The 25,097-nt window shown below is 39.4% G+C and overlaps 2 protein-coding genes across 4 annotated transcripts; both read left to right on the top strand.

Annotated features, from left to right (window-relative positions):
- The first annotated feature begins 1,171 nt into the window (after window positions 1–1,171).
- dbnlb (drebrin-like b) lies at window positions 1,172–13,721 on the top strand. 2 transcript variants are annotated; one of them, XM_034692050.1, is made up of 15 exons: window positions 1,172–1,359; window positions 4,095–4,150; window positions 4,384–4,496; window positions 4,576–4,650; window positions 4,941–5,090; window positions 6,929–7,006; window positions 7,371–7,522; window positions 7,639–7,693; window positions 7,885–7,953; window positions 8,236–8,359; window positions 8,679–8,798; window positions 9,100–9,174; window positions 9,844–9,902; window positions 10,003–10,090; window positions 12,385–13,721. In XM_034692050.1, the coding sequence occupies exons 1-15, from the start codon at window positions 1,277–1,279 to the stop codon at window positions 12,519–12,521; spliced, it is 1,434 nt and encodes a 477-aa protein (XP_034547941.1). In that variant the 5' UTR covers window positions 1,172–1,276; the 3' UTR covers window positions 12,522–13,721. The 2 variants fall into 2 exon arrangements, with proteins under 2 accessions (XP_034547941.1, XP_034547942.1); XM_034692051.1 differs by lacking the exon at window positions 8,679–8,798.
- A 3,289-nt stretch (window positions 13,722–17,010) lies between these two features.
- Window positions 17,011–24,505, top strand: arid5a (AT rich interactive domain 5A (MRF1-like)). Of its 2 annotated transcripts, XM_034692214.1 has the most exons (7): window positions 17,011–17,136; window positions 18,301–18,371; window positions 20,465–20,633; window positions 20,716–20,768; window positions 22,343–22,440; window positions 22,521–22,680; window positions 22,766–24,505. In XM_034692214.1, exons 1-7 carry the CDS (start codon window positions 17,109–17,111, stop codon window positions 23,966–23,968), a joined length of 1,782 nt encoding a protein of 593 aa, XP_034548105.1. In that variant the 5' UTR covers window positions 17,011–17,108; the 3' UTR covers window positions 23,969–24,505. The 2 variants fall into 2 exon arrangements, with proteins under 2 accessions (XP_034548105.1, XP_034548106.1); XM_034692215.1 differs by lacking the exons at window positions 20,465–20,633; window positions 20,716–20,768.
- Window positions 24,506–25,097: the final 592 nt, after the last annotated feature.

Raw genomic sequence — 25,097 nt, 5'->3', positions numbered from 1 at the left:
CAGAGAAGACAATAACTGCAATTTTTCAATAAAAGTAACTACTATTTCAAATTTGTCCTCTGGGGGTAGCCTAAATCATAGTGCTGACTGAGATCACCTGAACTTTCCAGGGACTTTTTTTCTCAAAGTGAGAAAATAAATTACTTGTTTGCATAATCTGGTTCAGATTCATAAAGACTTTTTAGAGCACTATAAGATGATCGAATAACTACTAACACTAGCCTTACGCCCCTGCATACAACACTGTGGAAGCAAACTGTTCATGCTGGAGCGGAGGGGTCCACAATAATCAATTGTACCTTGTTCATTATTATAATCTCTGTTCTTTTGCTTTAAACATAACACACTGTGTCAAGTGTATTGGTAACATGTGTGTTTGGTGTGTTGGCAGCAGGTTTCAGGGCTTAAAGAGTAAAATATTTGGCCCACTATGAGACTCATCATGGCAAAAAATACAACAGCTGTTTTTGCAGAAAGATAGTTCATTGAATGTGAACATTTTCAGAATGTACTTGTACATGTTTTGCTCTAAAACAAAGGGAAACATTTAGAGTTGTCGTTATTTATAGGTTATTATGTTATGATTTTACTGGTCCGGCCCACTTCAGATCAACTTGGGCTGTATGTGGCCCCTGAACTGAAATGAGTTTGACGCCCCTGCTCTGCATAAATGCATCAAGTCCTTTTTTAAAACAGTTTGTCTCTCGTTTCCCATTAAACTGATGGAAATAGGCCTCTAAAATTTACACAGGACTTAGAATCTAATTTGTGGTTTGATACAATATTCAGAATTCAAACATTAGCTGGATGAAACTATGGCAGTACATTGCATGTCGAAGAGCTGCCATTATTTTTCACAAAAGCTGAATAGAAGTCTTGTCTGAAAAGTTCTTACCGCACAGTGACACTACACTTTAGTGCGTTTGATTAATACATGTGTCAGGCGCGGCTTTTACAATACAGACTGAAATCTCCATAATGAGCTATCTTTGTTTTTTTGTAATACCATCCAAAGTAACAGAGTCGTGTATCTTCATGATCATCGGTGAATTTATCGTGAAAATGCACAGTCGGTAACAAAACATGCTTAAAACTACAACAAGCCCCGCCCTGCTGGATCACCCTGGTGATCATATCGAGTTCACTGGTGCTGAAACGTAGCCACAAGCTAAACCAGCTTCCTGTACATTGAAAGGCAGCATCATCATCGCCACTCCTCCAGTAGGAAGGGCGCATCCCGGATAGCTAGCTGGCTAGCTGTACTCACTGCAAAACGATGGCAGTTAACCTCAGCAAAAACGGACCTGCATTAACATCTGCATTTAAAGAAGTGGTGGATGAAAAATCCAACACTAACTGGTAAGGACTAGCTTCAATGAAACAGCGTTAGCATGATGGAGCATGTAACATGTTAGAAGCAGTGTTTGCTAGCACTGAGCCAGTCCTCAAGTTAGTTAATGTTAACCTAACGACAGAGAAACTTAACCTTTCACATAGTGGTATTATGTTAACAAAAGCTGAGCTTCTTCATGTGAAAAAGTCGATTATGTGTGTTAAAGTCATCTTTGTTTACATGAGAGTTTAGCTTCCCATCTATAGATGAAGTCCCAAAGCTAAAGATGAGCTCACTGAATATCGAGTAACACAGTTTATAAGCTGAGCACACTGTCCATTTATCATGTCTGTTATTTCATGTGTCTTTGAGAAGCTTGTGAGTCATGTAACTAAACGTGAATGGGTTGCTAACCTGCTAACCTTGCTAACCCACCCACTTCCTGATCACATATCAGAGGCTAAATGTGATCAAATATGGTAAAGTCAAATCCAGGAACTTCCTCTTTGTGTTACTAATCTCGTCTGTGCTTGCCTTTATGTTATATCATACCTGCTGCTGACATTGGCAGTGTTTAATGATGACCTAAATTGATTTCTTAATTAACCCTAGACAGAGATTACACAGGGAGTCCTGCTGCTGCTGGCCCAATTACACTGAAAGTGTCTGTGTTATGAACGTGTGCCACTCTGTAATCAGTATAAGATAAGATGAGATATACTTTATTTGTCCCACGTTGGGGGAAATTATTTTGTTACAGCAGCTTGCAACAAGGGAGAGGGGAAATACAACAATGTGCTAACATAGTTAAAAAATATAATAACAATAATAATAGCAATGACAAGGGTAAAATACGATGAAGTAAAAATAAAATAAAATAAAATACGGCAACTATTACAGATATATACACACTATGTACACTTCTATCTGATAAATAGATAAGGTAAGTTATTACACGATCAAAACCTGCTGCTTCTGTTATCCTTCTCTAACAGGGAACAAATGAGAAAGACAGATTGAAGACTGACTAGTCACTGTGAGCACTTACAGACTGTAGATGTCATAGTATGAACTTAATCCACTTTAGATTAGTGAGTTTATGTTCCTTCTCTCATTCTTACCTGCATTAACACACGATGGCGCAAAACTCGCACCCTAAACAGAGTGTAATGTAACATGGAGGGTAACTATTATGTCAATAACAAAGCTATAAACGCTTAAATCACTGTAATAAAGACTGGTCATATAAATCAAGTCTCTCTATTGGCTCTCTTTGTGCTGATCAAAGCAAAGTCATGATGCTTCTGTAGTGTTTCTATCAAGAGGAGACCTCAAGCCCTGGGCTCTAAATTTATAATCAAGTAAAGGATTCCTTTGAGTGTGATTGCTTTCATCGTCATTCATCCTGTTCATTGGCTAATTGTTTTATTGATGTTTAGTTGTTGTCATTTAATGTGAAACATGCTGTGTCCCTAAGCCAAAAGTTCAGACTTTTCCAGTCATACTTAGTCCAACCAACACAACAACAAAAAACATTGATTAAATTTGATTATTGTAGATGCTTAAACCGGCACACTAGTTTCTGTCTTTGATAAAGTTATAGCTCTATACCCATCTTTTTTTCCAATTAATCAGCATTGACTACAAGGTAACATAGCAAAAATGTTAAACTTCGAAAGTGCCATTACAACAAACTTAAATAATGTAACTACACTAACCTGAAACAATAGAAGTCACTCTGGTAAGGTATCCATCTCTGATTTTGTTACTGTACAGCAGTCATAAAAATCTCCTTATACCTTACAACAGGGGTTCCTAAAGTGTGAGTCGAGACACCCTGGGGGGCCGCGATACACAAATGGGGGGTCGTGAGATGTCTTCCAGAATGTTTTTGTTTTTCAATTATTTTAAAATAGTACATTTGTCCCATTATGATAAATAATATCGACAAAAATAGTAGCTAAACTTGGAAATAAAACCTTGAAAATAGAAAGTGTAATGAGTTCTCTGCCTTTCTTTTTGCCAGATGACTCCTAAGTTTAGGGTTAGTGAACAGTGAATTATCAAAAGCATCAGTAGCAGTAGGTTAATTCATAACAACACAGGAAACACAGCCACATGCTCATTTAGGTAGGGTCATTTTCTGCAGACCAACTAACTAAAGCCACATAAGTCACTTTGAGGGACAGTGGGGATCGCAAGTCTTTGGCACCAATTTTTTGGGGGGTCGCAGGCTGAAAAGTTTGGGAACCCCTGCCTTACAGAAACCAAGAAAGCAGTTTGTCCTGTCCACATGTCGTTCAGACGGCTCATGTGTCTATATGAAGGTCACTGGAGTGAAGAATTAAGATTTCTCCATGTTAATTAAAAAGACAAAAAAGAGCGGAATGTACCTTTTACATCATATGACTCAAGTATTTACAAGAAATCCAAATCGTGCAGAGCTGTTCAATCTTGAGTTATTTTTATGAGGCCCCTTTAATTTCAAGCTGGTGTAATCTGTGCTAAAGTCACAGACACAGCTGATATAAAACAGGATTAAAACTGCAGCAATATTCAGAGTTTGTTTATTTGCACTTCTCCTATAAAGTGTATCCAGTTTGAAAAGAGCTTAAAGGTGCTAAAAATCTGTTTACAAAACATCCTCTGTTACCGTGGTGTGAAATAAAGCACATCCACCCTCTGGATTAATCCCTCCTCTGTCAGCCTGTGTGACTCGCCTAGTTGGTATTTTATTGTCCTAATGCTGTGTTTTCCACAGGGCCTTGTTCACCTATGAGGGAAACAGTAATGACATCCGCCTGGCAGAGAAGGGGGGTGAGTGACAGACTTGATTCTGTAATCACCTTTTTATGATCTGAACTCGATATTATCAAATGCGTTCAGGAATTTCATTGTCAGCGCACAGCTGCAGCACTGTAATATCAGCACAAAAGGATTGCTTGCCTTTTGCTTTTGCACCCCTTCATTTGTAGAGAGAAAAAAAAAGTCTGTAGTTACAAAACCAACCACAGAAACCGTCTGAATTTTCCACAACGTTTGTGTTTCAGATGGAGGACTGGAAGAGCTGGTTGAGGAGTTGAACAGTGGAAAAGTGATGTACGCTTTCTGCAGAGTCCTGGATCCAAACTCTGGTCTGCCAAAATATGTCCTCATCAACTGGGTGTGTGCCACGCTGAACTATTCCACATTTGTTTGTCCTTTTTCTTGTTGAAGTTGAGGAATAATTGTTTGTGTTTCAGACTGGAGAAGGAGTGAAAGATGCCAGGAAAGGAATATGTGCAAATCATGTCAGCTCCATGGCCAATTTTCTTAAGGTAACACCGAACTCACATTTTGAGTCTGATTTGAATACACATTTGAATTTCGTCCCTGGGAGGTTATTTGTGGGCTGAATTTTGAGGACTTGAAATAAAAGAAACCCAAAGAAGACAAACACTGCACAGCAAGCTGCAGGAATTCTTGGAATAATGCAACAGCTTTGTTGGATTAGTCCGAGTCATTCGCACCACACCAGCAAACAGCAAACATAAACAAACCATGGGGTGGTGTGTGCATGAACTCATCCGACTGAGCGATTAAAGAGCTTTTATTTCCCGTCTTTCAGGGGGCCCATGTCACAATAAATGCCCGCGCCGAGGAGGACGTGGAACCTGAGGTGATCATGGAGAAGGTGGCCAAAGCCTCAGGAGCGAACTACAGCTTCCACAAAGAATCCTCCAGCCGCTTCCAGGACAGCGGTCCTCAGGGTCCTGTGGTATGCAGGAGTGTTTGCTTATGCTTCATGCTAGAAAGATAAACAGAGGGCTGGATCTTAACAAGGCTCCTTAATCTGCTCCTTAAACAGATTTTTCCTCAAATGTTTGTTTTTTCTCTTTGTCTCAGGCTTTCCATTAAGCCAGCGAGTCTCCCATTGAGAACAGTTTTTCAAAACAAGCAGCACAATTGGAAAAAGCTGGCCATAAAGAATGACCTAAATTCATTGAATATAGTCTCTGTCTTATTTTCCTCCCCTGTTCTTGTAAACCATGTTCTTTTTATAACTCAAATCGACGAATGGATGATATCTGATGTTGTACCGGAAACAAAATTTGCACTTCTTAAAAATACACATAATTTATGAATAGTGTGACCTAACACATATGGTGTGACATGAGACAGAGAGGAGCTGTTTCTTCTCTCACTTCTATAAGGAGTGACTGTGTGACAAGTTGTAATAACGGAAAGAAGCGGCAACCCCTGGCTGCGAGAAATGAAGCAAGTGAGGAAGCGCTAAAAACTTCAGTTCCTTGAGTGTCCGCTTGAGGCTGGCTCTGGAAATACCGGACACCACACATACATCCATTCAAAAATGCCGATCTTTACAGCAGAATTAAAAATGTTTACTGCCTGGTACAAAAAATGATTTTAGTCTGAATAGCTCATTTCTCTATCGGCACACACTGTCCAGGGGGTGAACTTTTTTCATAACTCAGCCTTTTCCACAATGAGAGGCACAGCTGACTTGATTGACAGGCGGGAACACTGTAGCTGTTAGTGAGGAGGCTCAAAGCCCGCCTCTTTAACTCACACTAGCTCGACAGAAGTTAGGTTGACTTCAGCATTTCCAATATGGCATCCGCCGATGATTGGCTTCAAAACAGCTCTTTAGAAACAGATGGCTGACGTCACGGAGACTATGTCTATTTATTATACAGTCTATGGTTCCAACTAGAGATGTACATTTTAAGTATTTTCTGTGAACGATTTTTGGAAATGTTAACGATCAATAATCAATAAAAAAAATATCTATATATTATTCTTATGTCAAAAACAAGGCCAAATAGTGTTTTTTCTACCCAAATTATACTTTCTACAGCAACAAAATGCATTTAACTGACGGGATTGAATACGGTTACATGTTTAACACTGATTATCAATGATCAGGCTCATAAAAATATTCTCTGTGGACATATCTTATAAAGTGAAGGCTCAAAATACTAACAGAAAAGTACTTCAGACTCACAGTGTCCAATTTTCTGCCTACTCGTTCTTATTGAGAACAATAAACGTGTATTCGGTCAGGTGTTAGCCAGGAGCGCAACCGGGTCATAATCAGTCTAGCTGCAGAAAATCTCAGCCTGCTCTGATGTTCCTGCTCTGCAAACATAACGTACTAGCAATTCCCACCAGTCTGCTGGCTTTGCATCCATAGGTTAAAATGTCCTATTTAAAGTTGTCAACCTTCGTGTGCGTGTCGTTGTTGGCAGCAGTTGCGTATTGATCCTCTTTAACAAGCGGAGACCTGTCACTCAGCCGCAGCCCCCAGCTGAGCGTCTGCACTGTGAGCAACACCATTAATCAGCTGATTCACATCAAAACATGCTTTAAACTTAAAACACCTCCCTGATAGCTGAGTGTAATATGAGACCACATGATGTTTGTTCCACATGACGGAAAATTAAAAACAAAGATGCGTGTTTCGAGTAATTTCTTAACAATCAATTAATCGATAATTGATTAATTGTGTGCATCCCTAACCTGTTGTTAATCTAATTCCTCTTCATTTGGATTCTTTTGTGTTAAATGTTTGTTTTTATCACTTCTGTCTCGCAGGGTTCAGTGTACCAGAAGACCAACGCCATGTCCGAGATCAGAAAGACCAACAAAGACAGCTTCTGGGCTAACGCAGAGGTAGGAACCTGAATGTATATTTAGTATCTGCCGTAGTTAACTGAGTTCTTAGCTCTTCAACTTTGAGCATCTCTTAAAAATGTACCTCCTTGAACAAGGTTTTGAATCATTGAAAATACAAGAACTCAGTCATTTTAAGATGAGCACTTTTGGAACATTGACTTAAAATTCTGCATAGACAAATTAAAGGTAGGCAGTTTATCCACAGTCAGCAGAAGCATGCATGTTTTTCCTTTTGTTGCACTCTGCTCATCACTGTACCTGACAGTGATGCACCCTGAAAGCTTGTTCACATTACAGTTTCCTAGATAAAATATGAAATAACCCTTTCCAACCTGACCTTGGCGGTCTGTGTGTCTCCCAGAAAGAGGAGGAGAAGCGCCGCCAGGAGGAGCGACGCAAGGCAGATGAGGAGCGCCAGCGCCTGGAGAGAGAGAGGAAAGACAGGGAGGCCAACGAAGCAGTGCAGAGGGACAAGAGGGACAAAGAGAAGGCCAGTCAAATTGAGGAACAGAAGTAGGTTGCAGATGAAGGAGATGCTCACTGGTTATTAAGGCGGGTTATTTAATAAATCCTGTGAAAGGCCTCAAGTTACATTTCCTCTGATAACTGAATGGACTTTTGTTTGACAGGAAGTACCAGCAGAAGCAGGACTCTGTGAGTAAAGAGCAGGAGAAACAACGCTGGGTAAGTGTCTCGCTGTCACATCGCTGACTCTGTGGGTAAAGGGGTAACGCATGTCAAGGAAACGGACAGAGTTGGTGTGAAATTTACTTTATATTGAGTGTGTTGAAAGTTAAAGAAGTCTAGGTTGTGCACACTTAGGTTAGGAGGGTAGCTAATGTGAGCAGATCCAACATTTATACTGACATCATCAGGAGGAGGAGGAGAACGAGGCGGCCCAGAGGAAAGCAATCAAGAGAGGTGAATCTATCGAAAAGGCCAATGTGAGTTCCCCTTCCCGAAAGTGCTCTCTTCTGGACAAACTACTCCTTTTATTCCGCTACCTGGAAAAAAAACCAAGTGTTTTCTTCTTCTTTTCTTCTCCTTCTTTGCAAATCTTCAAAGCCAATTGCAGCACATCTGTCCTCTAGTCTACGCTGCATGATCTCTTTCCTTCCTCTGTGACTATTTACAGATATCAGACATCTCTCTGCTCTCTCAGTCTCTACATTATTTATAACCTGTGGTTTCTAATCATGCCTATTGTTCACTGTCTCTCTCTGCAGGAGGCGGCATCTCTCATCTCTCAACGTGCTATGAACCCCAGAGAGATGTTCAAGCAGCGAGAGAGGGGCATCACTCCCAGTGAATCAGACGTCCCCTCTGCTGCACCTGCGAGCCCCCAGCCAGGTATTCCCCCCTGTACACACATTGACCCCTCTATGTAACAGCTCTGTAACTGCACTATTGCTCCGCTGCACAGCTCTGTCAGCCTCCTCTGTCAGGTAGCGGTAGGTAGGTGTGGTTAACGCTGTCTCTTCTTAGAGCTTTGACTCTCCATCAGACTGTGTGTTGGTCTCATAGTCCAAACTAAACAGTGTGTCCCCATCATGTTGTAGCCCTTTCTTCTTCTTCTTCTCAACCTGTCTGCTGTGTTTTCTCTCTTTTCTCGCCCATTTCTTTTTTTTGTTTGGGCATGTTTCGGGGCTCCATGTGTGTCCCTGCTCAGGGCGTCTGCAAAGCCCTTTTCTGTCTAAGCCAGTGTATGAGTCTGAGCGAGCCAGCTCACCTCAGCAGCGCCAAGCTTCCCCAGTGCCAGCAGGCTCCGCCTCTCCTGTCCATGCCACAGGTGTGAGCTAACACACACACAAGCATCACTACTACATGCATACAAAGCGGGTGTCAATTTTCATACTTAAATCTGCATGCTTCATTTCTCATTGTTGATTCTGTGTGATCATCTCCATAGTCCTCAAAATCATGCATTAATCATAAATCATGCCTCCATTCAGTGTGCTCTCTATTCAGTTTTCTTTGTCCCAGATTTGAGTTTTGAATTCCTTGGTTGTGGTGGTTTTCTGCCTGTGTGGACTTGTTTTTGTGTCCCTGTGTGTACATGCATGTCTGTGCTTGTGTTTTTGGGTGATAAGAGCCTGATGTGGATGATGGACAGTCCAGGTGTGAGTATGATGAGCAGGAGCCGACCCCCGAGGAGCAGCCGAAAGGTGGGGCTCATTTTACACAAGAACCAGCCTGAGTTTGAACCCTTAATACATCAGCTTCCAAGCCCTTCCATCCGCTTTTCACAAAATGCTGTCAGAAGCACATTTTATCCCCTCCTGCTGAACCGTGCTCTCGGGATCAGCTGCTGCCACCTGCTGGTGGATAACAGATGGCTCAGTCAGCACCCTAATCTGAACAGAACATGGATGTAGTGATTCTAGAGAGTAGTCTTGAAGCCTATCGACTGCAGTTACCTTAGTTAAGGATAAGTCAACCTAGCAAGAGGCAAAGAGACAGAGTGGAATGGAGACAGGTCCTTAATATTTAAACCTCCTCACTCACAGCTACAGTGTTCCCACGTATCAGTCAAGGCAGCTCAATTTATGCAAAACTTGTAACCTTAATATCTTCAAAACTGCATATTTTAAAAATCCACTCTTAGTACAGAGTGTGCGAACAGAGAAATAAGCTAACCACACTGATAGTGTTTTTTTGACTCAGGCTGTAAACATGTTTCTTCCTCCTGTAAAGACAGCCTTTTGTAGAATACGTGTGTATGTGGCCTCCAGGGCTTCTGAGGAACTGCATCAGTTTCATTTCCCAAGACCGGAGGATGCCACTTTGTCAAAACAATCTCATGTGAATATCTTTTTTTTTTTTTTTTTCTTCAGAAGAGGCACCAGCTGCCAACTCCTATGTCCAAGAGGAAGCTCACGAAGAGCCCGCTCAGGTGATTGTTTACTCATCTCTAACAGGAAATGCAATTATTTTTCTCCTTTTATGATGCAAATGATTCTGCAACACAAAACTTAAACTGTTTCCTCTCCAAGGTGGAGGAGACTAACTCGTATGAGGTGACTCCAGAGGAGACAGCAGACAGAGGCATCTGTGCCAGAGCTTTATATGACTACCAGGCTGGTGAGTTCTTGTTTAAAGGTTCACCATTCCCTCAGCAATTGTAATAACAATAATAATAGTAATCTTTATTTATAGAGCACTTTTCAAAAACTATGTTACAAAGTGCTTAACAATGCCTCAAGGACATGTGCAAAATAAAGAGCATTTAAAAAAGCCATACATTCAGTGCAAGTGTCAACACCATTAAAAGAATATGAAATCATAAATACATAAAAACAAAGTAAAAGCCAAATAAAAGCCAAATAAAAGCAGGACCCTGTGCAAGACACCTTGATCAGATAAAATCAGCAAATGCTCTTCGATAAAAATAAGTTTTGAGCGATGTTTTAAAAGAGAGCACAGAGTCCGCCAACCTAATATTCTCCAGCAGTTCATTCCACAGCTGTGGGGCTCGGACTGCAAACGCCTTGCCCCCCCTTGTTTTAAGACAAGTTTTTGGGACTGACAATAGCTCTTTGCCCGAGGATCGCAGGTTGCGCACTGGAGTGTACGGTGTTAAAAGGTCAGAGATGAAACCAGGGCAGAGACCGTGCAGAGCTTTAAAAGTAACCAATACAATCTTAAAATCAATTCTAAAACTTACTGGCAGCCAATGTAGGGAAGCTAAAACAGGCGTGATGTGGTTGTGTTTTCTGGTTCTCAATAAAAGCCTGCCAGCTGAGTTCTGTACTATCTGCAGTCTGTCGAGGGATTTTTGATTAAGACAGGTAGAAAGGCTGTTACAGTAGTCTAACAGAGTTGATGTAAAAGCATGTAAAATAATTTCAGTGTCTTTAAAAGTTAAAAAAGATCGTATTTTTGAAAGATTTGTAAGATGGTAAAAACATGACTGTACGAGTTTTGTGACGTGGTATTCAAAATTTAGGTTGCAATTGTCTCCCTGATTTTATTTCTCAGTGTTAAAAGAATTTCTTAAATATAAATAAAACCCCACAAGCAGGTTTAGCTAGTTTTGTTAGAGGCTATCAAATTATTAATAATTTTTTATTGTGTGTTAAATCACTGAATTGTAATAGGTAATCACAATTTATCACCTTTTTTATGGCCTTGCCGTGGTTAAAATCCCATTATTTTTCATTACAAAACTTTTTTTTAGTTCATATTAATGTTGTAAAGCAGTCCTCATTAGTGTCTTGATTTGGGATTCAAATGTACCTTATGATCTTGACTTTTAGATGTATTATTCAAATGAATGCTGCACTGCTCCACCAGTGTGCTCTGAAACCATGAATTAGAGAAAGAAGGCTTCAAAGTGCTTAGCATGTGAAATACAGTGTTGTTGTTGTTTTTTAAGGATAGCACTGTTACACTTTATGAAATATGCAGCAGTGCATATGCAAAATGTGCAGCACATTTTAATAAAGTGCATGACGAACTAAAAAAAACCCAGAGTGTGGTTGAAAACTGAGGAGCGTGAGGATTATATCGTTGTTCTCGGCCTTGCACCAAGAAACTAATAAAAAAACAGAAGTCCCAAAACTGAAATCACAAAAATGAAGTGAGATGTAAAACTAGAGTTGCCCTTGGCTTATACAGTTCTTTGATTTAGCATCATCCAATGGTCTGTGGTGACTCACACACTCCAAAATAGTGCTCTGTCAGAATTTGTGAGTTTGTTTAGCTGCACTTTCATGCTTAGCTTGTAGGTGATAGCTTAAACTCAAAGTACTTTAGCGATGTTTTAGTCAGTTAGTTAAGTTAGTAAGAGTTTTCTAAAGTGAAACGTGCCATTCACAAGTGCAGTGTTATTTTCCATCACGGCGGCAGCAGGAAGATGCTGCGGTGGCTTGGCTACGGTGTGCTAAAAGGGACAACATAGTATGCAATTAATAACAGAAAAATAACTTAAATTTAGCTTCTTTTTGGCTATTATTTATAATTACTCTGTTGTTTTTATCTATCTATCAATCAATCAATCAATCAATTAATAAATCCTCGAGAAGAACCAACTCATGTTAGACAGCCATCTGCCTCAACCGAGTTGGGGTTGGAAAGAGGGATAGAGCAGAATAAGAGAGATATAGCGATGATGGTGAACTTTTAATGTACAAGCTGCTTTAAATAACAAAGTTTTATCAAAAGAAAATCAGCACATAGGCTAACCCAAAGTTATTTGAGTAACTGTTATCACCATAACACCGTCACCTCCTTGCAAATGTAAAAAGTGCCTTCAAGCCCAGACTAGCTTCAATAATACATTGGGAAACATTTTGAAATAGTCCTTTATTTGTAAAGGTTCATCAATTTAAAAGAGTGTATGCTCATATTCATGAAATGTTGCTCTCCTCTTCCAGCTGACGAAACGGAGGTCTCATTCGACCCCGACGACATCATCACCGGGATCGAGATGATAGATGAAGGCTGGTGGCGAGGCTACGCCCCGGACGGTAGTTTTGGAATGTTCCCAGCCAATTACGTGGAGCTCGTCTAGCCGAGCAAGCCCCTTCCCACCCCTCCACCGCACCCCCAGATTATCACAGTGGCAGCCCTGTTAGAGGACCTCTGCAGTAAAATAACACACAGCAGTGAGTCCCCGCACACACTCGTGAGGTGATGAGGCTGAAACGGAACAGGTGATCCTCCACATCATGGACCAATAATCGGATGGTAATCGCGGGGCCAGAAAATGTTTTCCTCATATCAAGAAAGTAATTCATTAAATTGTTGATGTTGTGAGCAGCTGACGGCATAGTTTAGGGATTTGTGAAGACCCCTAGACCGACCAAAACTTCCCCAGATTCCCCTGAAACATCCATCTCTTTACCTTTAAATGTGATGCAGTACGATATCAGCCTTCTGTTGAGTCTTAAATGAAATTGTGAGCGTTTATGGCACTTGTAGTTAGCATTCCTTACAAAGTGACTTCAGTTCTATTTCAGGTATTTTTTTTTTACTTGTAGCAAATAGGCTCCTGTACATTTCAGGAAAAAAAAAAATCAAAGATTGTGGTACCAGCTACAGTATAATCCTTTGCCTTGTTTTTGCCTTTCTTTACTGGAAGACTGAATTATTCTCTTTTTTTTAAGTGATTGAACCTTCATCCTGTGTGACTTTCAAACCATGCTTTAGTACTGATCTGACTGTGTTTGAAGTGAATATTTGCTGTGCTCTGGGTGGTCCACTTTAGTGGGGAATGCATCAAAAAGTTAAGTTTCCTTTTAACTGTGAGTATTTAACGGTTCCTTTACATTTCAAGTCCTTTATTTTTCATCTGAACCAGATTATTTCAACATATTTAACACGTCAGAGTACAGCTGCACAGAAGAAAGAGTAAGTGAGTGAATCATTTTATTTTGAATCTCGCTGGTCTGAGGTCTAGTTTGAGTGCACATAAGATCAATAATGTGTGGTATTACGGTGCCAGGAAGAAGGGAAGTGAGTGCAGTGAGTGGTGGCATTCAGATAAGAATTAGAGCACTATGTCAGCTGAATTTGAAAGCCAAATTTATGCAACTTCCTAGTTTTTATCATGGAACAAAAGTCTTGCTCTTTAAGCTTTTAGCTCTGTCCACAAGACAAAATGAATCGATCATGAATTAAAAAAAGGGCATCATGTATCCAATGCATTATTCATTTGTTTTTCCAGAGTCTATTGTAATGCACATTCTTCATAATAAAATGAATAAACAAGCCCTGTCCCTTGTCTTCTTTTAGTAAGCAGAGTGTACCAAAGTGTAGCATTACAGAAGCTGCATACATCTGAGATAATAACAGAAGAAGTCATCAGGGATTTTCAGAGGTCTAACAGGAACACAGGCGCTTACACACACACACATACAGTTTGTTCTCTTCACTCAGTTTCCTGGAATGAGCGAACAGCTGGGGAATTCACCTCTAAAGCATAGGTTTCATTTTCATATGAAATATCTGATTTTACTCTCCCACACCCTTCAGTTCAATCTGTGAGTGACAAAAGATGTGACCCGCAGAATGAAAAATATTTGATTTTATTTTAACAAAAACTTTATTTCTGCATTATTCTCATTCACTTCCCTTATTTTTGCTCTTTTACTGTACTCAGTCACCGTATAAAAAGATATATCTCAATAACTCCTCTTTAATTTTTTAGTTAATCAATTTTATCTGACTGAAGAATGTCATTGGAGATGTTGCGTTCAATGTCCAGTGTTGTCGGGGCATTTGACACTCATTTAAAATCATATTGAGCCAACTTTATTAGAATATTCCTAAAACAAAAAAAACATTGAAATTTTAAATCATGTTAGAACATGATGTAATATTTCATAACACTTTTTAAATGGTGCTTTAAATACACATTTATTTTTTAAACATTAAATACCAGCCTTTCAGATTTGAACTGTGATAATATTTTTAATATCAGCCTTTCACTGAATGAATCAACTTTGAAATTTCCGCCTACACATATACCATCTTAAACTTAAAATGTAAGAATATTAACTCCCACTTTTAAAGATTAACACCTCAGCTATCTTTAACCACAGGTCTTCTAAACAATGAACTGCATCTTTAAACTCTGTGTGTTCTGGAAAACCTCACTCTGCACACAGTTAAAGACAGTTTCTCACCATGACTGATATCTTGTTGCTTGTTCTGTAGATTGTTCCAGAGAAAGTGACTCACTATAGACAGGAAATCTTTTCTGTGCTGGATTCACAATATTTTCTCCTCTTGTTCTCATTTACGCCCCTCTGCCCTCACCTCAACCTCATATGTTTATGTCAGTGAAAGTCTGAGATGAATAGCTGGGGATTTCTTCAATCTCAACAACGTTTGTGTTTTCTCATCACCTCGACATCTGCAGCTGAGGGGAGATTACTTCATACAAGTTGTGCAAATACATAATAATTGTCAAAATAAATAGAGTAAAAGAGTACTTACCTGTAAAGCTTCATGTATGATACATTGCGTATGTGTTATTCTAGAGTATTTCATTGCACCACACACCTGATCTTAAGGTGTTTTCATCTTTACAATCAGACTTCCAACTGCTCTCATTTTTTCTCACCGTCTAACAAATCAGATCAAATCATGACTAAAAACATTGTTGTGTCTCACAAGCTAAACATATTTTTATTCCATTTTTGCAGCGAGCCTCGTTTCCACATCGAAATTCTCAAGAACACACAACAAAAACTTGTTTTTTATCTTTTGAACATAAAAAGTCCCTCTGAGTTTTGGACAGTCTGTAGATATTTGGTTATTTTGACATTTAAATGTTAATCATTTTGAAATGTCACACTCTATCCGGAGCAGATGGGGGAGCAGGGCATCCCCTTTTTAAGCAGATCAAAAACAAGCGGAGGAAATGTGGAAAGGGGAGTGAAGCTTCATTAATCTTCAGGCTTTTTATCACGAGATCTGTGTCATTCTACTGAAGGAGGGACAGTGGAAGAACGCTGTGATAAGACATCTGTTACTGGTGAAGAAACGCTATAAAACAACCTTCCTCTTCAAGTTCTGTTAAAAGTACAGTAGCGCCCAATATTACTGGCAGGGGGCCATCAACATCATACAGTAAGACGACTCTATCTGACTCATCTGGTAGTAGAGAAATAGCTGACAGTTTTATTATTATTCATTTCAAGTGGAATTAGCTTCTTCTGCAATGGCCTTGCATTCTATTTTTAACTCAAACCGTAAACTGTTTAAACAAAGGCCAGTAGAAACTCTTTTCAAGAAGTGGTTCTTTACCTCTTCCTTAAAATGTAGAGTTTAAGATCTGTGCTGCTACCAGCCAGTCTGAATTTTTTTTACCTTCATACCAACTTTGAGTGAACACCTTTGAGTAAAGAGCCTTCATACTGTTTTCAAATTAAGTGAGAGTTAAAGCAGGAGATCTTTTTTTTTTTTTTTTTTTTGAAAAGCATAAAGCAGTTTTATTAACTGTGTATTCTAAATGAAGACCACTATCTTTAATTAGAGCAACCTAAAGTAGAGCATGTCTCTAACTTTCCTCCTGCAGCACGGCGTAGAAATGTGTGTTAATGTCTCAGACTGTAAATATTTGCTGTATACAGAATAATGACATCCCCATCAAATAAGAATCCTTTTCTCAAACATAAAGGTCAGAAAATATATGTATCTCTTACAACTCTATCTAAAAAACCAGAGAGAATACACATTTAAACTGTTCATCATGTTTGTCCTACATTTTTGATCTTCTTCTTCTTCTTGGGCGATATTCTGTAAAAACAGAATGCCTTAAATAATATCAGTTCCCTATTTGAACAACATTTTTGTGTCCAATTTATTCTGAAAGTGATATAACAAAAATAAACATTATTGTATTATTTTAATCATTTCGACTAGAATGAAACGTACAGTTAATTAGGTCGTAATAATCTCGCCCCAATTAGTATTAAATGCTTAGGAAAGCACTGATGCTCATGCTAATGGTTAAATCATCTACTTAAAATAAATCATTTTGATAATGGAAATAGAGAATGGAAATTCTTCAGTTTTAGAGAACTGTACAGCTTTATTTGGACTTCAGCTCATTTGTGGTTTCACTTCCCCAAATACAGATACTTTGTTTAGTTTGAGTCCAGTCTGCACTCAGTGGCTGACCAAGCTTCAGAGCTTGTTTCACCATATATATATACATATATATGTCATAGTGAGGTTATTCTAACATGTAAACTATCTGAATGTTATCATTTAATGGTCACAATAACTTAATGTATTACAAAGAATAACCTTATATAACAGTTACATGTTTTGCTAATGGTAACAGATGCCTCTTGTGTTATTTCATCTAGAAATATGTATGAAACAACACTGACACTGCCTGATCAACGCTAAACTCAGCAACACTATATTAAGACAGGTGTTGTGTGAAACAAAGAGGATGAAACGGAGAAGAGCAATTGTGGGGGTTAAGTGACCAACTAAAAAAACACACTTAGATTCTCAGACTCAGCTGCTGCAGAGCGATCAGCCCACCAATGAAACTGCTCTGTGGAGAGGACTTCCTGTTTGGTGGTGTGAAGTTGAAGAACAGACTCGTGAACGGCTGTCACAAAACACTGTAAGAGCAATGACTGGAGGACAACTTCTGGACATGGGTAAGAATTTTTAAAATCTTTATCAAAACAAAATTATTCATACTGTCTTATATATTTTCTACAAGAGGTATTGATTCTGATTTAAATCAACTCTTTTAATGACTTTGTTATTACAATACATAAAAACTGTCTGCTATTGAATAAAAAATATTATTATAATAATTTAAGTAAAATAAATAATTGAACTAAAAATACTTCTATTCATAAAAACAATCATCAATTAAAAAAACACTTTCACAATATTTTGACTGCTACATTGTGACTTACAGACACAATGATATTGCTAATCTGGCGCTTGAGGAAGCAGGCCACTGAAATACAGCTTCAGTTGTACATCCTTGAGTAATGATACAAAATATCAAAAATAGGTCTTCAGCTTGTGAAATGCAGAACTTAGAGGCCTCTAAAAGCAGAATCAAAGGTTCAAGCCACAGCTCAGGAAACAAGTGATCTGAAAAGAGAGCGTATTGGTTTCTTGCACAAATTCTATCGCTGTGGGTAAAGCGTTGACAGGTCTTTCAGGGTTAGACGCTGTGAAAGGTATTTCATTCTCAGAATCACGTTTCTAACCAAGCGCTCATGATTTGATTCATAAAAGCCTTTTATTTTACAATGCATCAATTTGGTCCTGATTATTGAGAAATACGTGAGAAAAGAGCAAAAAATACACCCAACAACAAGAGTACAAATATGCAAATTGTTTGACTACTTCTTTTATTTTAATAAGAGAATAAAAATGTGTTAATTTTACATGCTGGTTTGCTCTGTTGCTTCAGACGGTCTCAGACTTGCCAAATACTGTAGTTTATGTGTGTTACAATATCACACAGTGCAGCACACAGGCGGTTTTATTCTTGAGGAGGAAGTGGTTTTGCAACCTGTGGTTTTATATCAGACTCAGCTGACAATATGTCCTTCAGATTTTACTCTTTTTTCCTTTTTTTGTACTTATCAATTGTCTGAAAGTTTCATGCTTTACACGAATGAGATATTCACAAAAGACACATTTTAACCTGAATGAATTTCTCATTTCTGCTGTAATCAAGAGGGTTCACTTGTGTTTCTTTGAATGGGGAAGTGCTCTGTTGTTTGACTGTAGTTCTCTGAATTCAATTTCACACCACTCATTAGTCGTAAAATGTCTTCTTCCTACTGTGTTTGCAGATCCAGAGGACCATAGTGAGACGTCACAACAAACAGTAGCCAGTGATGAAGAGCACAGGGTGGAAGACCAGGTACTGACCTCATCCTCTGCTGATGAAATATCAGTTTAAGCCCTTGCAGTTTTCATCAGTTACAGTTAATCTGTGTCTTCAGACATGACTCCTGCGTTGCATTTTCATTTCCCTTTTTTGGTGAATTTTAGATAGTGCTGAATTTTCTGAAGTGATGCTTGTGTGCATACAGTTGTTTCATCTTGATGGCTGATTGTGAAATGAGTAACAAAGATGAACTGATTCTGCTTGGTATTCTCAGGGGGCTGCGAAACGCACGCACAGCTCAACACTTACATCACGCCACAATATTTCATTGCACATACAGAAACTGCCGAAGGCTCTCACAGCCTCTGTTCTGGAAACTAGAATGAGAGGTACAATATGAGAAACTCAAATTAGCTCACCAAATTTCCATGGCTGAAGATAGTTGAAAGCAGAGCGGTTTCTGTGGTAAGTGCTGGCCTGACGATTGCATCAATCCAGCACGCCACTTACATTCATAGCGAGAGTCACAATTCAACACTTTGACATCAACATCACCCACGCAGATTTCCAAAAAAATTGTTGAGTGGAAATCAACTGAGTGTTTCACAATGATATTCAATCTCTAAGTGAGATCTATAAGAACAGGGGCAACTGTGTGTAGTTGCCCCTGCAAGTGCAGACATTTCCTGTTGGCAACCAACCATGCATAAACCTGAATCACATCTGAATCTGAATGAGCCCTTCATGAATTTCACTCAATTTTATGCAAATATCAAGTTAAATTCTGCAGTTGATACATACTTGTCATCTTTTGATTTTATGTCACAATTATCAGCAACTATCAGGACTTACAATACATTGTTGTTCAAATTGTATATATTTGAAATCTGAACATAGTACGAGTTAAAGAACACCAGTGTAAAGTTTTAGTTGTTGTGTTGAGTTGCTGTTTTAGCTGGGAACAGTTCAGCAGTGTGGAGTTGCCAAACTGTGACTCAGTCGGGGCTATCTTGGTTAGAGGTCTGCACCTTCACTATTACTCACTCTGGAGGCAAACTTCTCGGAACCAGGAACCACATAGAGGAACTTGATTCAATATGAAACCACCTTGAGCCGTTATGTTGTACAATGACTGCCACAGAAATAGGCCTCTGGTGGTGATTAAAGTTTAAAACACTGACTCTGACCATTGCGGTCTCTGCTGACATCAAATCTCATGAAGTTGTTTGAAACAGAAGAGATGTGAGATTTCACATTGAATATCTGCTATGATAAGCAGTTTTCTCTGACGTCACTGCATTAACAGAAGTTAGGATATCATCATTAGGGCTGGGGCAGTGTTCCCATGGCAGGAAATATTAGTGGTACTGGGGAGGGTTGACATTAAAAACAAATAAAAGCTTAAAGCACAAGATATAGTTTTAAAATGTATTCATAATGGTGGTAACACAAATAAGTTTTCTTCATCATTTACTTATCTTAGGGTTTCATCTTCTGACACTCTATCTACGGAAATCTGTCAACCTGATGGTTTTAATCTTCATGTCCTCACTGTTTCATTTCTCCTTTCTCGCAAACCACAAACTGTGACATTGTCAATTTCTGGCACTTGAGTTCTTGGTAGTCTTGGTTTTAGCACTTACCATCTGACAGAGCTGTTGACACATGTTATGCAGAAATACACCAAACACACCGCTCATTCTTTGAAATATTCCAAAGCAGTATCTGAACTCAAAATCTTCTCATCGGTCACCACAGATTCAGATTGTTTTCAACACTTACTGTTTTAAGATTCTGTCTTTTAGCTTATGTTTGTTTCTTGAAGGGACATCTGTGATACCAGTGTCAGACAACACTCAACCAAAAACCCCACAAGTCTGCTGCTTACTCTCCAGACAGGATGTTCAGTGGTTACCTATTGAAAGTAGCGGTGAAACCCTACTCTTCGATTTTGACGTTTCAATTCAGCATTTGCATCCCAAGAGATGATTCTGTTTTGTTTCTGTTGAAAGCACCTTCAACTGTAAACGCTGTTTGCAATGAGCTGTGTCACATTTACGGGATTGTCTTGATTTTTTGCGGAACAGAATTTTTTTCAAGTAATGTATTTGTTTTCTCTCTGACAGGCCTCTCCCTCTGTCATTGAGATTAATGACTCATTGACTGAATGTGAGGAAGACATGAGGCCCGATCTAGTGCAGATGGAGGAGAAGGCTTTTGTATCGGGTCTGCACTCTTTTATGAAGGACAGAGCTACACCCATAGAGAGGATCCCACATCTGGGCTTTAAGCAGAGTGAGTTATTAGAACTTAACAACAAACATATGAACTTTGAATGCAGGCCGTTTAGTTCAAATGCGTATTTTTCAACTTTCAGTTAATCTTTGGAGAATCTACAAAGCTGTGGAGAAACTTGGAGGATATGATTCAGTAAGTTTTTTTTACTGGTGCTTAAACATTGATGCATTTTGTGTGTGTGTGTGTGTGTGTGTGTGTGTGTGTATTTGTGTGTGTGTGTGTGTGTGTTTGCAAGTGTCTTGTGGAAAGTCAGCTATAGGTCAGGCGCTGCAGCATGGTGGTTTCTACCACACCGGAGCACTTTGCACCTCTGCTCTGTTGTCTTTGATGTTGAATCTGTGAGAAAGCTCTGAACCTGCAGCTAATATTGTAATGGCACCAAAGAGGGGAATTGACCCCCACTATCCTCACTAATGTTCCAAAATAATTTCCGTGGCTTACATGTTTATGCATTCAAAATCAAAATACTGAAAATCAGCAGACATGAAATTTAAAGGGAAACCAGACAACTGCAATCTTAATACCTCAGAGTATATTAGGTTGTGATTTAAAATTGTTAATTCTAAAAAATTGCATTTATGACAGTAGTGTACAGTACAAGTTTGCCTCTCATTGCCTCATTCCAAAACAAACAGCAAAAACAGGAGATGTGATGTTTTTTGACAGGATAGTTGGCTCATTTTGAGAGTCCCCTGGTGGCACAAACTAATCAGACCTTATTTTTGTTCATGACATTCAAGAACTTGTTTGGTTTACTGTATCCCTGGTTGCAGCGAGTCATTACAAGCCTTAATGCTCGAATAATCAATTTCGAATTCAAAAAAACTTCTATTCGGTTGTTCACACTACTGGCCAAATGTGAACAATGTGAACTGGTCATGGTCCTGAACTGACCGACAATAAAGATGACACACACTTCTATGAACACATATGTGTTTATAGAAAGCATGGAAGTTAGTGAAGTCAGTATAGTTTAAGGGTGCACAATGAATTCGATGCAGACAATAGTGCGGAGAAAGAAGGGAAAGGGTCAGTGGCATGCCCACTAAATGGGCGTGCAATTTAACCATTCGGCTAAATCCAGGGTCAGCATTTTTAATATTGGGATTTTGGGTGCGAGTGACTCCGGCCATCTCGTTTCAGTGACATCAAAGTTGCAAGCAACCTGACCTGGATGTTCAGACTGTGATCCAACCGTATCTGATTTAGGACCACATATGAAGGTGCCAACAAGACTTGATAAGATCAGATTTCACATCGTAATAAAAAATATATAGTCAGATTTGGACAAAAGCAGTGCATTTGTTTTCCCATGTTCTTTTTAAAACATTCACAAACCCTGAAAATGTCATTACTTTGAAGGCTGAATGTGAGAACTCAAAAGTTCACAATCTGCTTTTTGATGGGGGCGCTGGTGGCCTAGCAGTCTAAGTGCCCCACATCCAGAGGCTATAGTCCACATTGCAGACCATTTGCTGCACGTCTTCCCCCTCTCTCTACTCTCCACGTTTCCTGCCTGTCTTCAGCTGTCCTATCATAAAAGCAAAAAAGCCCCAAAAAATAACTTTAAAATTATCTGCTTTTTGACAGACTTCACTTGCTTGCTTGTTGAAGCATCAGTATTTCACAACCTAGGACAACAACGAAAGACAAAGAAACATTCATGGACATGTGTTGCACATTCTAACCACTTTGTCATCCAACAGGTGACGGCGAGGCGTCTCTGGAAGAAAGTTTATGATGAGCTGGGAGGAAGTCCAGGAAGCACCAGTGCTGCCACCTGCACACGCAGACATTATGAAAAGTGAGGATGATTCTGTTTCTGCTATACCTGTCCACTCCCTTCATAAACAGATTCATAATCATATGTATATTCTTCTTTAGGCTTGTGCTGCCTTTTGAAAGACATATAAAAGGTGAGGAAGATAAACCTCTGCCTCCCAGCAAACCACGGAAGCCGTACAAGAGAACTTTAGACAGTAAGCTCAACAAGCCTGAGAAGAAGAAGAAAAGGTCCCAGTTGGAGAGTGAGATGGATTCAGAGGTAATTTACTATCGAGAACATGTCTCATAAAAAGCAAAGTTTAAGTTTGTTATGTGTGTAAAGTTTACTGCATGTCATTTTATAGGGACATGCCCAGGAAAGTCCAGAAGCTGCCTGTCAAAGTGAAGCAGTATCACATCCTCACCACGCACTCTGGAGCTCTGATCGACTTCATCTGGACAGCTCTCAGCCAAAAAGAGCCAACAACACTACCATCTATACTCGCCTTGTCCCGGTCCCCACATCCAGCCCCTGGGCGGTTCATATCCCATCTACTGTCGGAGAGGTCATCTCCCCTCTAGAGAAAAAAAAGCGGATGGCTCAGGCTAGTCTGAACTTACCTCCAAGTCCTCAAAGTGAGGACAAAGAAAGGCCCTCCGTCATTCACTGCTCACAGTCTCCATCTCGGGCTTCTTCCAACCAAAACTACAACTCCTCTGATGGCTCCCCGCTGCCTTTATCCTCCTCCTCTTCTCGCAGCCCCTCCCCTTACTCTGTGTCATCAGAGGATGGTCCTGAAGGGAGTGAAGATAAACCTGCAACCGAACTGCCCAAAAACTGTTCCAGCTCAGCCAAGAATGCATCCAGCAGCAGTGTAGACAGCAAGTCTGCAGGCTGTTCTCAGGTATCTAAAGATCCTGTAGGACAGAGGAAAGGTGTTCCTCAAGCCTGTGCCCAGTCTGCAGATTTGATCAAAGTCCAGATTAAAGACACAGCCTGGGGGCCAATCCTTAAAGAGGGCGGTAAATATATCACCCATCCTTTTCATCCACCCCCTTCTTATGTGATGCCTGGCTGGCCAACATCTTCCTCTAGTTTCACCAAAGTTATTCCCAAATCTGTGCAGCTCCTTCGACCAGCGCCTATTCGGCCAGGTTATAAAATCCACCAGGACAGGTCGATGAAGCAAGACGACTCACATACTACTCCCAAGAAGCAGAACAACATGGCTCCTTGGATTTATCACACAGAGAAGAGGGACAAATCTAGAACAATGCGACAAAAAGTTCCCCTGACCCAGCAGAGTGTGCCTCATTCTGTCTCCAGTATACCGGTGTCAACTGTTCTGCCAAGCTTTGAGAGATCAGGGCGAGACCCTCGGCACCAATTACACCCTGCATTTCTCCACCACAGAATGAGACTACCTGAATCTCAGCTAATGTACCGTCATGTCCTGCCTCATTCTGGCTCTGCTGTCTACCCTTATCCCTACTCCATTCCTCTGTTGAACCCCCAATTTGGATATGCCCTACCTGCCATGAGTCCCATCTATCCTCATAAAATGTAATTCTTTTACATTTTTAACACCTGTCAAAAATGTTAAGAAAGTAAGTTAATTTTCACACTGAAGTCAGCTTTTTTTACTGCTTAGTTTCATTTGAGTGGTTTTTTTTTTCAAGTGGGACACATGCCTAATACATAGCTGTCCTCCAGTGAACTTAGAAATAAGCTGACTGACTGTTTCGACTCTCTGCTAACAATACAAATAATACTGGAGGGAGAATTTAATTTTGTTGTGTAGCAGATTTTAGCACCCAAGTTTATCGAAAGTTTGTTTTGTGTGTTCTTTTAACAATTATGGTTTAATTTATTGCAATAAAAAAGTATAAGACCCTTGATATGAAACTGAGTGGAGTTAACAAAGTCTAGAAAAAAGACTAATGCTTACAAACACCAAGTTATCTTACAGATGAAGTCTTGTGATCACCATTCTTGCACATTTGTACTCACTTGCACAATTTAGAAATATTTTATTAAAAATAAAGAACATTATTCTGCACTGTAAAGTGTGTTGAACATGATTCTGAATAAATATTACAACATGCATCAGTGTTAAATATTTTCAAAGATATTGAGTTGTTATAGACTGTTGGTGCGCCCTGGCAGTGCAACACCCATGACCTCCATGTGGCCTCATATGTAGGTTATCAAGAGATGAGCATTTGCTGCAAGGCTCGGGCTCTGTAGCTATCTTCTTTTAAATCACGTCTGAAGGCATATTTCGACTGAAAAGCCATCGTGTAACTTCTGAATTGTATTCATGGTGCTTTCTTTCTTTATTCTTTTTATTTATTTAATTCAGGCATTGTTTTTCTTTTTAAATTGTTTTTAATTATTTCTCTTATCCAGCGGTTGTTTTAAGTTGACCCCCCTTTCACTGTTAATGTTTCCATTCCTGGATTATTGCAGACATTATTGTTGGGGGTTTACATTTAGAAAGCACTTTGTAACGTCTGATAAGGGCTTGGCCTTTAAATAAAAGTAATAATAATAGTAATAATAATAATCATCATCATCATCATAATAATAATAATAATGATAATAATGATAATAATAATAATAATTCACTGAATAAATTACTTTACACTTAGCACATGATGACAGACAGGAGTAGGAAAAGTACAATTCATGTCAGG

The sequence above is a fragment of the Notolabrus celidotus genome, chromosome 9 (genome assembly GCF_009762535.1).
Source record: "Notolabrus celidotus isolate fNotCel1 chromosome 9, fNotCel1.pri, whole genome shotgun sequence".
In the NCBI taxonomy this organism is placed as follows: domain Eukaryota; kingdom Metazoa; phylum Chordata; class Actinopteri; order Labriformes; family Labridae; genus Notolabrus; species Notolabrus celidotus.
Note: the sequence above shows the minus strand (reverse complement) of the source record. Positions and strands in the feature narration are given on the sequence as shown.

Excerpts from the sequence above, each read along its gene's own strand:
- arid5a (XM_034692214.1), top strand. The coding sequence starts at position 17,109 with ATGACTGGAGGACAACTTCTGGACATGG. Across the intron at positions 17,137-18,300 it reads AGGACAACTTCTGGACATGG|ATCCAGAGGACCATAGTGAG; the intron begins GTAAGAATTTTT and ends CTGTGTTTGCAG. Across the intron at positions 20,769-22,342 it reads AACTTGGAGGATATGATTCA|GTGACGGCGAGGCGTCTCTG; the intron begins GTAAGTTTTTTT and ends GTCATCCAACAG.
- dbnlb (XM_034692050.1), top strand. The coding sequence starts at position 1,277 with ATGGCAGTTAACCTCAGCAAAAACGGACCTGCATTAACATCTGCATTT. Across the intron at positions 4,497-4,575 it reads AATATGTCCTCATCAACTGG|ACTGGAGAAGGAGTGAAAGA; the intron begins GTGTGTGCCACG and ends TTTGTGTTTCAG. Across the intron at positions 5,091-6,928 it reads GCGGTCCTCAGGGTCCTGTG|GGTTCAGTGTACCAGAAGAC; the intron begins GTATGCAGGAGT and ends TCTGTCTCGCAG.